The 13,870-nt window shown below is 30.8% G+C and overlaps 1 protein-coding gene across 4 annotated transcripts in view; it reads right to left on the reverse strand.

The window, feature by feature from the left end:
• LOC139510213 (prostaglandin G/H synthase 2-like) overlaps positions 1-13,870 on the reverse strand; it is a 38,345-nt gene that overhangs the window by 12,805 nt on the left and 11,670 nt on the right. For all 4 annotated transcript variants that reach the window (XM_071296685.1, XM_071296683.1, XM_071296684.1 and 1 more), the window contains exons 4-6: positions 9,399-9,515; positions 2,816-2,959; positions 198-520 (exon numbers count right to left, since the gene is read on the reverse strand). In XM_071296685.1, the coding sequence (XP_071152786.1) occupies positions 198-520; positions 2,816-2,959; positions 9,399-9,515 (584 nt within the window). The remainder of the gene's footprint in view (positions 1-197; positions 521-2,815; positions 2,960-9,398; positions 9,516-13,870) is intronic.

The following is a 13,870-nucleotide window of genomic DNA, read 5'->3' on the forward strand; positions in this document are numbered from 1 at the left end:
AAAGTTAAAATTTTACCCCAATTTCACAGTCCACTCAGACTGAACATAGAAAATGATAGTGCGAGTGGGGCATCTATGTACTAAGGACATTTTCTTGTTAATCAAATTTTTGAAAAAAAATATATATTTTATATGTAGTTTTGATTTTGTAAAATTCAATTCTGTACTAGCATTATTATGAATATTAACTATATTACCCCATGTCCTCCCCACTGGTACTGTGGTCCACGTTTGATGTCTGTTTTAAAAAACTGATGTGTAAAATGTTGAGCAAAGAAGCTAAACAAAGCACTTGTTCCAATTGGCTCTGGCTTGAATTTCTCTCGTATGAATAATTTATTAACCAGGACATCTACATCTGGGAGTATCTTCTTTCCTGCCACACCCATGGGGGTGGGACATTCCACAGGGACTGGTGGTAACGTCCTTGTGTAAAATGAAACATTGTAATTTGCATCAAGGGTGATGTATGGATGTTCATTTTCATATGTTGGAGGACTGTCAATCATGTCAGATCTCACTAAAAAATATAATATAATAATATTTATTTAATGAAATCTCATTTTATTTTCTCCATAATTTATACATATGTTTTTGTTGATAAGTATAAATAACCACCATGTTTTGCTTTTAATCATGATGTCAACTGTCTTTTTTGTGAAAGATTTGATAACTTTTGTGAAATACAGGTAAATTTTGAAAAGCTAAATATACTGTGACTATTTTACAAACATTCATACCATAAAATGTACCTGATGGTTGTATCTTTGCTAACAATAAATGAAGATGTGTTGAATTTTAGTTTATAATCTAGGCAATGCAGCAACAAAGATGTGTTGTGCCTTTGCTTACAATCCAGTTAAATAGATGTGTTGTATTTAAGTTTAAGAGAATGCAGCATTATAAAGATGTGTTGCTATTTTGCAAGTAACTCAACTGTAGATATTTCTAACATTTGTAACTTTGTTTTCATTAGTGAGGGCCCTCATGGGGTTTTTGAGTATGTGATTACTTGGCCGTTTTTTTAATGATTATTTGATTATTAAGCCAAATATTTCATGATTATTTGAATACCTAGGACTGCATTTTTAGTTTATGATTATTTGATTACTAAAGATAAGCAAATATTTAATGATTATGTGATTATATTGGCAAAAAAATGGTGATTATGTGATTACTAGGACCCCCCCCCCCCCCCCCCCCCCCCCCATATGAGGGGCCTCATTAGTCCATTATTAAAATTTATAATAAAAAGTTCTGGTAGCAACAAAAACAAAATTCATCAATGGTATAACTAATTTAATGTATGAATCATTACCGATATACTGTCACAAATGTGTCCAACATTGATTCATACATATTGCAAATTTGTGTAAGAGTTTTAGATTATAAGTATGTTAACAATTTATTTCAAAACTAAATAATGCACAATGTAAAGCATACTTGTAATTTTAAATTCAGCATTATACATTTGTATTTCTTATCTTATGCAAAATTTGTTTGATTACAAAAGAATATTGATATATTGAGGTATGTGCATATAGAAAACATTGTATTATCTTTAAAGCCTACCTTTAAAAACATATATTGTATATTTTAAAGCTAGCTGCCATTCAAATGCCAGGTCATTCATACAAAATACGATAACATTATACAATGATGAGTTTAAATTTCTTTAAACTACAAAATTTCAAATATATATAGCCTTTCTGAGAAATATTGATAATCTAATATTTAATTTTTTTTTTTGAAAATACCAGACCACAATTTCAAAGAAAAATTATACATGTAAAATGTACAAATTTGTGATTTAAAGTTCTGTAGGTAGGTCATATGTTATTATCATCCATAAATTGACCTTGGATTTTAGGTCTTGAAGGTGCAATCTACGAGCACCTTCAAGATTTTTGGACATAGATGGACCAAATAAGGCTTAAAATGGTCAATTAAATCAGGTTGACTGGACAAAATTAATTTAAGAAAAGAAAATTAATCAAAATCACAAAATATTTTGAAATGCAGAAATGTTTCAAAACATTTTGGAATATTTTTCATGGTGCATATTGAAAAGCCAAAATTAAATGAATTTTGAACACATCTAGAATAACTAGATCACATCCCGCTAACATGTTTAACCCCGCCACATTATTTATGTATGTGCCTGTCCCAAGTCAGGAGCCTGTAATTCAGTGGTTGTCGTTTGTTTATGTGTTACATATTTTTTTTTTGTTCATTTTTTTACATAAATAAGGCCGTTAGTTTTCTCGTTTGAATTGTTTTACATTGTCTTATCGGGGCCTTTTATAGCTGACTATGCGGTATGGGTTTTGCTCATTGTTGAAAGCCTTACGGTGACCTATAGTTGTTAATGTCTGTTTCATTTTGTGGATAGTTGTCTCATTGGCAATCATACCACATCTTCTTTTTTATAATATCTACAGTTGCTTGTTTCTGAACAGTACTTGACAATTAAAAAAAAATACCTTAAAGAAACGTACCTTTTGTCTGACAAATACTGTGGATTCATATATTTTTGGGGTTTCAATTTTCATGGATCGAGACAGACTTGCATGTTCGTGGATAATTGAAATTATGGTTTTGCCAATGTCTGCATACAACCTTATAGAAAATTTGAAACTTGATGAACATTTAAATTTGTGGTTCGACTGTACCAACAAAATCCATGAAAATGTGTACCCCACAAAAATAATGAATTCACTGTAAGTAGAAGTAATGAAATTTATTCTTACCCTTAAAAGTAACCCAAGTTCTTTCTAATCATGCAATAAAATATTAAACCTTATTATAAACTTACTGGTATAAACTTTTTTCATGATAAAGCCTCTCAGGAAAGGAATATTATTGACCATGTTCCACAACCAATTATTCCCTATCATCAGGTTGTGCAATGTCAGCGGAGAAGGCTTCAACCATAACTTAATTCTTTTTGAAAAAGTTGCTGAAATAAATAAATGTAAAAATAATAGGAATATAAGACTGTCATTCCAGAGGCCACCAATGGGATAAACATTAGTACCTGATAATCATAAACTCATTGTGATCCCATGTATAGGTTATGGTAATCACATGATCATAAATGACATGTGACTTTTATATAACTTCTGGTGAATCTTGGTTATTCAAAAAGACTAAATTGTTACTTATAAATCACATGCTTTTATTGAACATTTTAAGATATATATAGATAATCAATATGCTTTACAGACATATAATCAGTAAGACTGAAAATAACAAAAAAAAATGGAGAATGTGCCTATAAGGGCCAAAGCTGCCCCTGCTTGTCAATATGCAAGATTCAACTTCCATATACTGATGCAAGTTTCTGGTAGTTAAGCCAAATTTTGTGATTTAAAGTATTGTGTATAAATTTCATTAAGTTTGATTGAGGCAAACTAAGGTTAGAGAATGGAAAATAAATTTCAGAAATATTATGATTACAAAGGGGCATAACTCATGAATAGTAAAAGTAACACCACCCAATTTCCAACTTGATCTGTGTTTTGTGGTAATAAGCATTGAGTATAAGTTATAACATTTGGTCAAAGCAAACTAAAGTAAGAGAGCAGAATCCAATTTTGAGGATGTACGGACAACAAGATGGGACAGGTTGGAAAAAGGTAACTCTTATTGCCCCCATTGCTACAGCAGGGGAATAAAAAATTTGTGCAAGCTAAAAAGACAGACAATGTCATGGCCAGAAGAAAAAAGATAAACTTAAGCCATTCCATCTCAAAACTGTAACACACAAAAATAATAAAGCGATCAACACAAATCTTTCTCATTAAACTTCCACTTCACGCTAATAAAAGTGATAGGCAGACAAAGATTAATTATTTGACCAAACATGGTGAGTCTTGAATATTTAATCTGCTTTATAATTATTTCATCAGTTATTTTGTTATTATAACTGACTACTAAATTAAACAAGAATATTTGTTAATACAACTAAATTACTTCGCTCACACTATACTATATTCCATATTTTGGTAATTGTTCAATCACTGGGACAAAATGTGAATTTGTCATATTACTTTGAAAGGTTCAACATTTATACTAAGTTTCAAGTTGATGTTACCATAAATTCATAGAAAACTATGTAACCTGAGAATATCACTATATCAATGTTCAGTGGACTGTGTAACCCAGGGGTCAAAAATGTAATTTGGCATACAACTTTTAAAATGTTCACATTTAATTACCATTTGCACTTAGTAACAATTTGATGTGACCACACATCATTCATGGTTATTACTACTTTATCCAAAAATTTCACCTGATATTGGATGAAATAACTAATGAATGGGAAAAATGGACGAACAGAAGGATAGACAGACACACAGACCAGAAACATGTTGGCCCTCTTCTAAAGAAGGCAAAGCAGAACAATTATTCCAAAAATTTGTCATGCTTTGATAGTAAACTGAGTATTAAATAATCATCATGTCAATACTAAGGCTTTCATCATTTTTTCCTATTCGGAATTTATTTCAATATATTTTATTTTTTTCGGAACTTTCAAGATGAAGGTAAACTGAGTTTTCATAACACATGTAATAAGTTATTCTCAAATGTTTATACACCTTATCCTTATTTGAAAATCTGTTCTGCTTGACTCAAAATCTCTTCTGCTTGAACTTTTGACATCATACAACAATCGCTTTTCCATTGTGGTGTTTGATATTTTCTATTTTGACGTCAAAATTTTACGGGAACTTTTGTGACGTCCAGTAATAGCTGACAAATAGCGTGAATAGGTGTAATGCTGATGCAGCACTAAACAAAAGTCATTCAATCAATCGATCAATTAATTTTAAATGATATCTTTCACCTATCTAATTAATCTTTTTTTTTTTACAATTATCTCATTAAATTTTAAAAGTGTATCTACATTGAGATATCCCATTCACTAACTTCAAGTATTTTTATAAGATCATAGTAGATAAACCTGTTTGTATGTCACCATTTTTAAGTGTAGAAATCTGAATGGATTACAGGAAGTGTATATATTCTATGTTGATTTTAACATAAGTTTATTGTCAATGTTTGCTACTGAATTAACAATAAAGGAGAATAGATAAGATTTACTAAAATATGCTACAAGGCCATCAACAGAAATCTTGTATAACCAAATTTAAACTGAACTGCTATTAATGTAAAAAATAAGGAGATGTCATATGTATGATTGTCATTGAGACCTTAGGGAGCTACCACCTGATTTTTATGGGGGAGCTAGGATGAAATTTGAAAAAAAATAGGCAGGACAGGAGTTTTGAGTAAAAAAAAAGGCAGGATGTGACACTTGCAAAAAAAAAAAGTCAGGACGACAATTTAGGTAAAAAAGTCAGGATAAACTAAAAAAAAAGAAGGCAGGACCGATTAGAGTGAAAAATAAAAAGGCAGGACAGAGATTACAGCTAAAAAAAAAGGCAGGACAAAATTTTTCATCCTAGCCCCCCCATAAAAATCAAATGGTAGCTCCCTTAAGATTAAAGACAAGGACATTAACCATGTTAACAACAATGGGGCACAATATGACCTTCAAAAATGATCAAAACCAAAACTGGTCCGAGACCACAATTATTTCGTAGTGCATTTCTTTTAGAACATAAATGAAAATTAAAAAAATCCCACCTGCGCTTTCTCAAAGAAACTTTTACAGTGTGTTGTACTACTTTTGGGACAAATTATATCAAAATTATAGAAAACTCCATCGCCTCTAACTCAAAATATGGACAATTTTATCTTTAGGGCGTCTTGAAATCTTTTGACAGCTTCCGAAGTACTATTTTTCAACCTTTTTCACCTGGACCAAATCACTACTTTCCTTTAAAATTCTGGACCCAAATTTTTTTACAGTGTAATTTCAACCCCCTTCTTGCAATTTGAGGCATTAAACATGGAGAAATAAATTTGGAAGGGTTATAAAAATTAATGGCAAGTAACCCACTGTCAACACTAGGGACTATATTTGTGAACAACGAAAATCAAGGGACGACAATTGTGGTCTCGGACCAACTGTGCAGCATTCACTCAACTATGAAAATAAGGTCAAGGACAGTAGACATTGAACGATGTAAAGCATCTGTATACTAAATATGAAGCGTCTAGGTCTTCTCCCCTCTGAATTGTAAAGTTTTATACAAATATTGTATGCTGTCCCTGGATAGTAATTTCAATGAGTCCATTTATTTGATGTGTTTGAGCTTTTGATTTTGCCATTTGATTAGGGACTTTCCATTTTGAATTTTCCTCAGTGTTCAGTATTTTTGTGATTTTACTTTTTTTCCAAGTATTATATTCTAAAACTTTCATCTCAGGCAAGACAGAAACCTTGATGTATATCAGAGCAAATTTTCATCAATACAAGAGGGGCGTAAAGGGGGGGTATCTGCACGGAAGAACGCGAATAAAATTGCCATTTCACGATGAACGAACAATTAACAATTTCTTGCACGTTGATCTTTTTCCTGATTTCACGAAACACGGTGAATAACGAACCTTTTTCACGGCTGCACGTGAAATAAAAATGGTAAAACACGTTGCACGAAAATAACCCTTTACCACCCTCATGCAAAATAAGAAGATGTGGTATGATTGTCAGTGAGACAACTATTCAACTATAAGTTCAATCAAAGTGGATGCAAGCTGTATAGTCAACAATTAGAGAAACCCATACCATACCTTCAGGTCAGATATGAGCTTTACAAATGTCTATAGAAGACAGATATGTGTGACAATTATGATAGATATAACCCTAATACATAAAGTTTAGACAATAGGATGTGTCTGTATGCTCCTTTCACACTTTTTAAAAGGCCATATATGTTAAAATAAAACATACATATTTTAACATATTACATGTTTTATGTGGATTCACAAATGAGGGATTGCTTCTTTTGATTTATGCATTTAAATCATCTTTTCAAATGTGCAGCATTTCAGAAACATTTCACCAAGAAAACTATATATCTTAATTTCTTCTGTTAAACATGTTAGACATTGCTACAGTTGTATTCTAAAATCTTACATGTAAAACAAGATTATAATAAATCATTGTAAAAAAACTGCTAACAATGCAACTTTCATAGATAAAAAAACAAACATGATGGACTTCCTAGTAATTTTATAAAAGTTTCCGTTATGCGTTTGTTTAATGTCAAGTACTAATTATCAGTACTCTATTGTTCAATTATAGTTTTTAACAATGTATGTTTGAGTTTAAAATCCGTTAAAAATAATCACAATCAAAATTCAATTTTTGTGCAGCAGAGAAAAATCAGCTTGACACTTACAAATCAGGAAGCAAAAATCGGGGGAATTTGATTCATAAAATGAACGGACAAGGAAACCACTTATCTTTTCCAGTACATTGTTCTGGCGGGGTGTACCAGGATTAGCAGTTTTTAAGCCTTAATTATAAAAACAAAGGTAGACCTATATTTTTCAACAATCAAATTCATTCACATTTTAACCACTTGAAAGTTAAATTTGGATTTTGCCTCAAGATATTTCACATTTAGGAAATATTGATACATGTATTATTTAGGTTTATCAGATACCATCAGCAGTGGCAGATCCAGAAATTTTCATAAGGGGGGCCAGCTTACTGACCTAAAGGGGGGGGATAGGGGGAGGACGCTCTAGTCATGCTTCAGTGATTCCCTATATAATCAACCAATTTTTTCCTACGAAAGGGGGGCTCAAGGCCCCCCAGAGCCCCCTGGATCCGTCTATGATCAGGCAACTTTTACATTAGACTGGATGCCTCCCATGGGTTGACATGTCTATGGATTCTGTTGTAATTTTAGTACATGTATTACTAGATATAAAAATAATAAGAAGTGGTATGATTGCTAATAATACAGCTCTCCACAAGAGACCAAATTACATCGAAATTTAGAACAATATTAGGTCACTGTACAGCTTTCAACAATGAGCAAAGTCCATGCCACATAGTCAAATTTTGGTTAAACTGACTTATGTGAATTTTATAAATAAGTTTGGATTTTTTCAACAAATGTCTTTAATCAAAATGTCATCAGTTGAAATCAGGACAAACTAATAAGGAATTTTATCCAATTTTCTGGCTAGTATCTGCCATATTTTTTTTATTTTTTTTTTCTTTAGTATAAATCAGGCTGTTGGTTCTCTTTTGAATTTGTTTCACATTTTTTTTATACATATTCAAACTATAAAATTTGGGGTTTGCTCATTGTTGAAGGCCATACAGTGCACTATTGTTCAATTCTTATCCTTTGTTCTCTAATTGTTTCATCATTTATCATATTACACACAGTTATCCTTATTTTAGTATTATAGCTCTTTCAAATCTTCTAAAAGGGTGAAGTGGATTTTTTTTCTATTAGCTTTCCTCACAGCTGTACTAGTACCTCTGTCTTTTTAACAAAAAGTTAATAGTTTTTAAACCATAAGGCAAAATATCGGCCATTTTAACTTGATGCTAACAAACTTTTTATGCACTCGCTGTTTTCCAAAATCTCATTTTTGCCATGTGCACTATATTACTAACTCCTAAGCCTACATATATTTATATTCTTGGCTACTTTAAATGGTAATTTTACAACAAAGTACTAAGGCTTACAAAGGGGGAATACTTATAACTTAAGTATATAAATATTAATTATTTACTGAACTGCCCATAGCTGTTTAAGTCAAGTATTATTAGAACTGAAACAGTCTAACTGCTCTAATCATAAATATTGACTTTGTCCATCTTAGATAAAGGTGTCTTTAAATTCTATACCATTTGTTTACCAATAGATTTAGATGTTGACAAAGAACTGATAAATAATGAAGAAGTCAATCCTTTTGAGAATTATGAATCAGTTAAATTCCTATTTACATATATTTGCAGAGAAGTTAGAAAGCACCAGCTTTTAATTTTAACAAATTTACCTAAAATATCCTGAATCATAATTACAATAGAAACTGTGTTTGAGACAACTTTTGAAACATAATTTTGTATAGGTTTTAAAGAAAAATCCTCTCCTGAAAATAGTGAAATACACAGATTCATAGAAAACAGAGGCTGTGTATCCCCCTTTTTCATTTGAGCATAAGTTAAAAAAACAGAATACTGTAAATTCAGAAATTATTGCAATGTATTAATTATTGCAAAAACTGCAACAGGGTTTTAATCGCATTAATTTAAACTTGCATTCTGAAAATTTTTATATGAATTAAACAGGATTTGTCTCAGTATTGCAAAAATTAAAATCACATTTCAGTCTAAAAAGACAAAATCACAATTATAAATGCATGCAATAATTTCTGAATTTACAGCATTCTATTTTTAGTATGTCAGACTATACTGAATCAATACATATAAATGGTTAGTTTAGTCAGAAAATACTTACGAGTTTCACAATTTCTTCCATAAAAGTCAGTGCTTGTACAGTCACACTCATAATCTTTGAATCCCTTTGTGAGACAAACTCCTCCATTTTGACAGGGGTAAGAACAACATAAATTTTCTGAAAGAAAAAATATGTCATGTAATTATTATAAATGCAATAGAAAAACCATAATAGGATATTCTAAAGTCAAAGCAAATTATCATCAGTTTCTTGAGTGTCTTAATACATTGATTGATTGATTGTTGGTTGCTTTACGCCGCATTAGCACAAAAAGGCTATATCGCGGCGAGTGTCTTAATACAACTGTATGCCTTGATACATGTAGGTTCCAAAAGCCCCCAAGAGGAGCCAGTCTTGTATTAGAACTCAAGTTTACAGTGCATGACAATACAATGTGTTAATAAAAGGGACCTTTTTTTAGATTTTTTTCTTGAATCAATATTTATATCTGTTTGATTAAAAGTTTATGCTGAATTGAAACATCTATCTGTATGTTAAACAAATGTTGCCCCTTTTTGAGACAAGGAAAGTGGTACTAGGGTACCATGTTTACTGGAAGTGGTGTAAAACATCAATCAGAAAGTAGAAAAAAGTAACTTAGACTTCAATTTTCATAACATTTTTTTCCTTCCGGATTGAGTTACATACTCATACAGATATGTAAATGGTAACATTTTTCTATATAACATTTTATTCTAAAATTGGTCAAGAGGCTGTTGGGTGTAAGCCTATGAACCAGGCAGTCAATTACAAGACGCAGCAACCTGGAAACATAAGTAATGAACTTAACTAGACATTTCTAATGAAAAAAAGTGTGTTACAGTGAGTTGACTGTTAGTGTTGCTCTCCACCAATTGCAACTCATTCAAAATTTTGACCAAATTGCAATTTGTTTTATTAAACCAAATTGTTCAACTGGTCAGAATATTGAACAAATTGTTCAGTCAAAATGTGAAAGTGCAAGGTGATAAAATAAAATATACTTACAATCAATCCTATAAGACTTTAACTCCACTTTAATGATGTTGTGACAAAATTAGTTTATCAGTTTGTATAGTTATATTATAGTCATTTCCATGCTGAAGAGGAACTGTTTATTTTGAATTGCTATAAAATTGTCCAAACTAAGCTTTCATATAGTTTTTCTTTCTAAAAGTATTCTATATTTATAAGAATCAGATATCATTTTAAATAAAAGTTAAACATAATATATTCAGTAAAATATGTGTGAAATAACAATATGCTATTGATAAGTTTTCAGGGGAGATAACCTAAAATATTATTCTTTTGAATAAAGACTTTTTGAAAGAAAAGTTATTATCTCCCCCATGGAAACTTCCTACAAACATATATTGCAATTTTACACATATTTTACTGAATATGAAATGTTTTAATTCACATAATGTCTGATTCTTATAAATATAGAATACTTTTAGAAAGAAAAACTATATGAAAGCTTAGTTTGGACAATTTAATAGCAATTCAAAATAAACATTTCCCCTTCAGCATGGAAATGAATATAATATAACTATACAAACTGATAAACTAATTTTGTCACAACATCATTAAAGTGGAGTTAAAGTCTTATAGGATTGTAAGTATGTTTTATTTTATCACCTTGCACTTTCATGACTTGGCTGTGGTTTTCTACAGCAGTTGGTTCAAATTTCTGACCAGTTGAACAATTTGATTTTAAAAAACAAATTGCAATTTGGTCAAAATTTTGAATGAGTTGCAATTGGTGGAGAGCAAATCTAACAGTCAACTCACTGTAAGAGGTCTTCGTTATGCTCAATTAATTCTAATATGTGGGTTGCAACAAGTTATTTTCTTGCAAGGGTTTTGCCAGTTTTAGTGTTACAAGTTATCTGGTTCTCACTAAAATTTCAAGCAGAAAAAGATAACTTTATTGTAAGTAATGTGTTGCTTCTTTAATTATAACTGAACATATGTAGTATGTTGTAATTTTTTACATAAAAACATTTTTCATGTGTCTCTTTTGATGAATGAAACATGAAGGTAAGATAAAGGCAAGATGAACCTTGTCAGACAGACATGTACAGGCTGTAATATTTTTTTTCTTTTTCAAAACATGACAATGATCATTGAGCCATAAAAATAAGGTCAAAGTAAGATGTACCCAGTCAGACAGACATTTACACTTTACAAATACATAAAACAAAACATATAGATAACCTGTTGCTCATTGTGATTGAAAGAAACCGATTTAAACAGGAAGCTAAAAAATTAAGTTAAGGTCAGGTGGCACCTGTCAAATAGATATATTTTCCTTACAATAATTATACTAGACAACTTCCTCAATTTTCCATATCTTTATAGTGACCAAATAGTAGGTCATAGACAATAGATTCCTGATTAATAAGACTCTATACTGTTTCAAACTTGTACCTTTAGAAATATAAGATTCCAGCAATTTTTTAGCACTGTTTCTGTGACAATTGACAAATGACAGCCCCCCCTCCCCTTTCCCAATAAAAAATTTAAGAATTTCTGGTACCAAGAAAAAAAAATTAAGTGAAAATTTGCCTTTTCGTGTTTTATGAACCAAAATCAAACTACCTTGAAAGGATTGAAGTCATGAATTATCTCCCCTGTGTAAGAGCAATTAATCTGTACTTTTAAGTGGGATTCAATTACTATTTGCACACTGTCAAAGTTCATGATTAAGTTAATACTTTAACTTATTTCAGATCCCTTTATAGCTGGAGTGTTTATTAATATATAATTATGACAGTTATCCAGACATGCCAACAAGCAGTTAGGGGCTAAAAATAAAATTTTCCCTGCCAAAGCATTACCTTAATTGGAGAGTTTTAAAATATTAGATACTTCATCAGATAATCAAAATATTTAACTAAATGTCTAATGAAGTTCAATGAAGTGTTTCCAAGTAGAACAATTTAAGTGCTCGCTCATTAGTTAGGGATGTTACCAATATACTGTACACTTTGATAAATCTGTCTTGTTTTATTAAATATGAATAGAAACATTTTCACCAATTCATCTAAAGGTATTTTTAAACTTGTCAATCAGTTATCCACTCTAAAGGATCTCACTTTTTGTGAAAATTATCTTTAACTCCTGGAGGGCTGGGCATGAAATATTCTAGGTGAATAAAAACAGATGATGCAGCATATTTAATATCAATGTATTATAAATGCAGCTATAGTCTCATTAGAAACTTGCTGTACAGGAGATCAGAAAACTTTATCAAAATCATTGAAACAGGCTGAAACATATAGTAAATTAGTAAAATTAAATAAAAAAAAAAATCATATTTGCATGTTAAAGATGTTGCATTCAAACTAGATTCAAGTTTTTTTTTTTTTTTTATGTTAAAAAATCATTTTTTTTGTAAAACCTTTGTAGGCTAAATGGGAACTTTTATTGATTGACCAACATAACAAGTTTTGTTATATATGAAATAATCCATGACAGGAGGAATGTAAGAACCATGTCAGTATCAGGTCCGTACTATGAACAACACTGTGGTCATCCTGGCAATTGGACTCCAATGCTCAGATGACCCATCAGTATATTTTCCACAACATGACTTTTACTACTATATACTATTTCATTTAATTACTTTCACTCCAAATTGAGCTTCATCATCCTTCAAAAAATTATCATTAGATACTAGGATAGAAATTTTGTGTTTCATCTACTAAAAAATCATCGCTGATGCACGAATAAAATCAAGAATGTGTCCATAGCACACAGATGCCCCAAACACACTATCATTTTCTATGTTCAGTTTACCATGATATTATGGTCAAAACTCTCATTAAGCATTCAAATTAAAAAGATCATATCATAGAGAACATGTGTATTAAGTTTCAAGTTGATGCGAATCTTAACTTCATCAAAAACTACCTCCTGAAGTGGGACTGACAGATGAACAGATCAACTGAGGGATGAACAAATGGATGGATGAGCAAATGGAGGGACAAACTGCTGCACAGACCTAAAAATAATTAAGTCCTTAAGAGGGGCATAAAGTTAATAAAGCCAAGATGAAGTATGAAGTTGAAGAATAGTGAGACCCTAAAATTCTTAAAGTTTTGCCAAATACAGCTAAGGTAATCTATTTCTGAAGTTGAAAAAGCAAGAAGTCTGGGGTTCTGGAAATCGTCATATTTTCAAGTAATGAATGATTTCTTAAGGCCATTGATATTTGGTCAGAAATTTGAATAAAGTTGATGAATTGCATTACATAATTCACCTAAAATGAGATTTCTGTGGCGTTAAAAGAATTCTATTCAAACATGCATGACATACATTTAATTTTCACTTTAAATTGTCACTGCATAAATTGTCAAATAATACAAGTATTCAAAATTTACATTTAATTTTCACTTCAAATTGTCACTGCATAAATTGTCAAATAATACAAGTATTCAAAATTTACATTTAATTTTCACTTCAAATTATCACTGTACAAATTGTCAAAT

The sequence above is a fragment of the Mytilus edulis genome, chromosome 2, assembly GCF_963676685.1.
Source record: "Mytilus edulis chromosome 2, xbMytEdul2.2, whole genome shotgun sequence".
Lineage (NCBI taxonomy): Eukaryota > Metazoa > Mollusca > Bivalvia > Mytilida > Mytilidae > Mytilus > Mytilus edulis.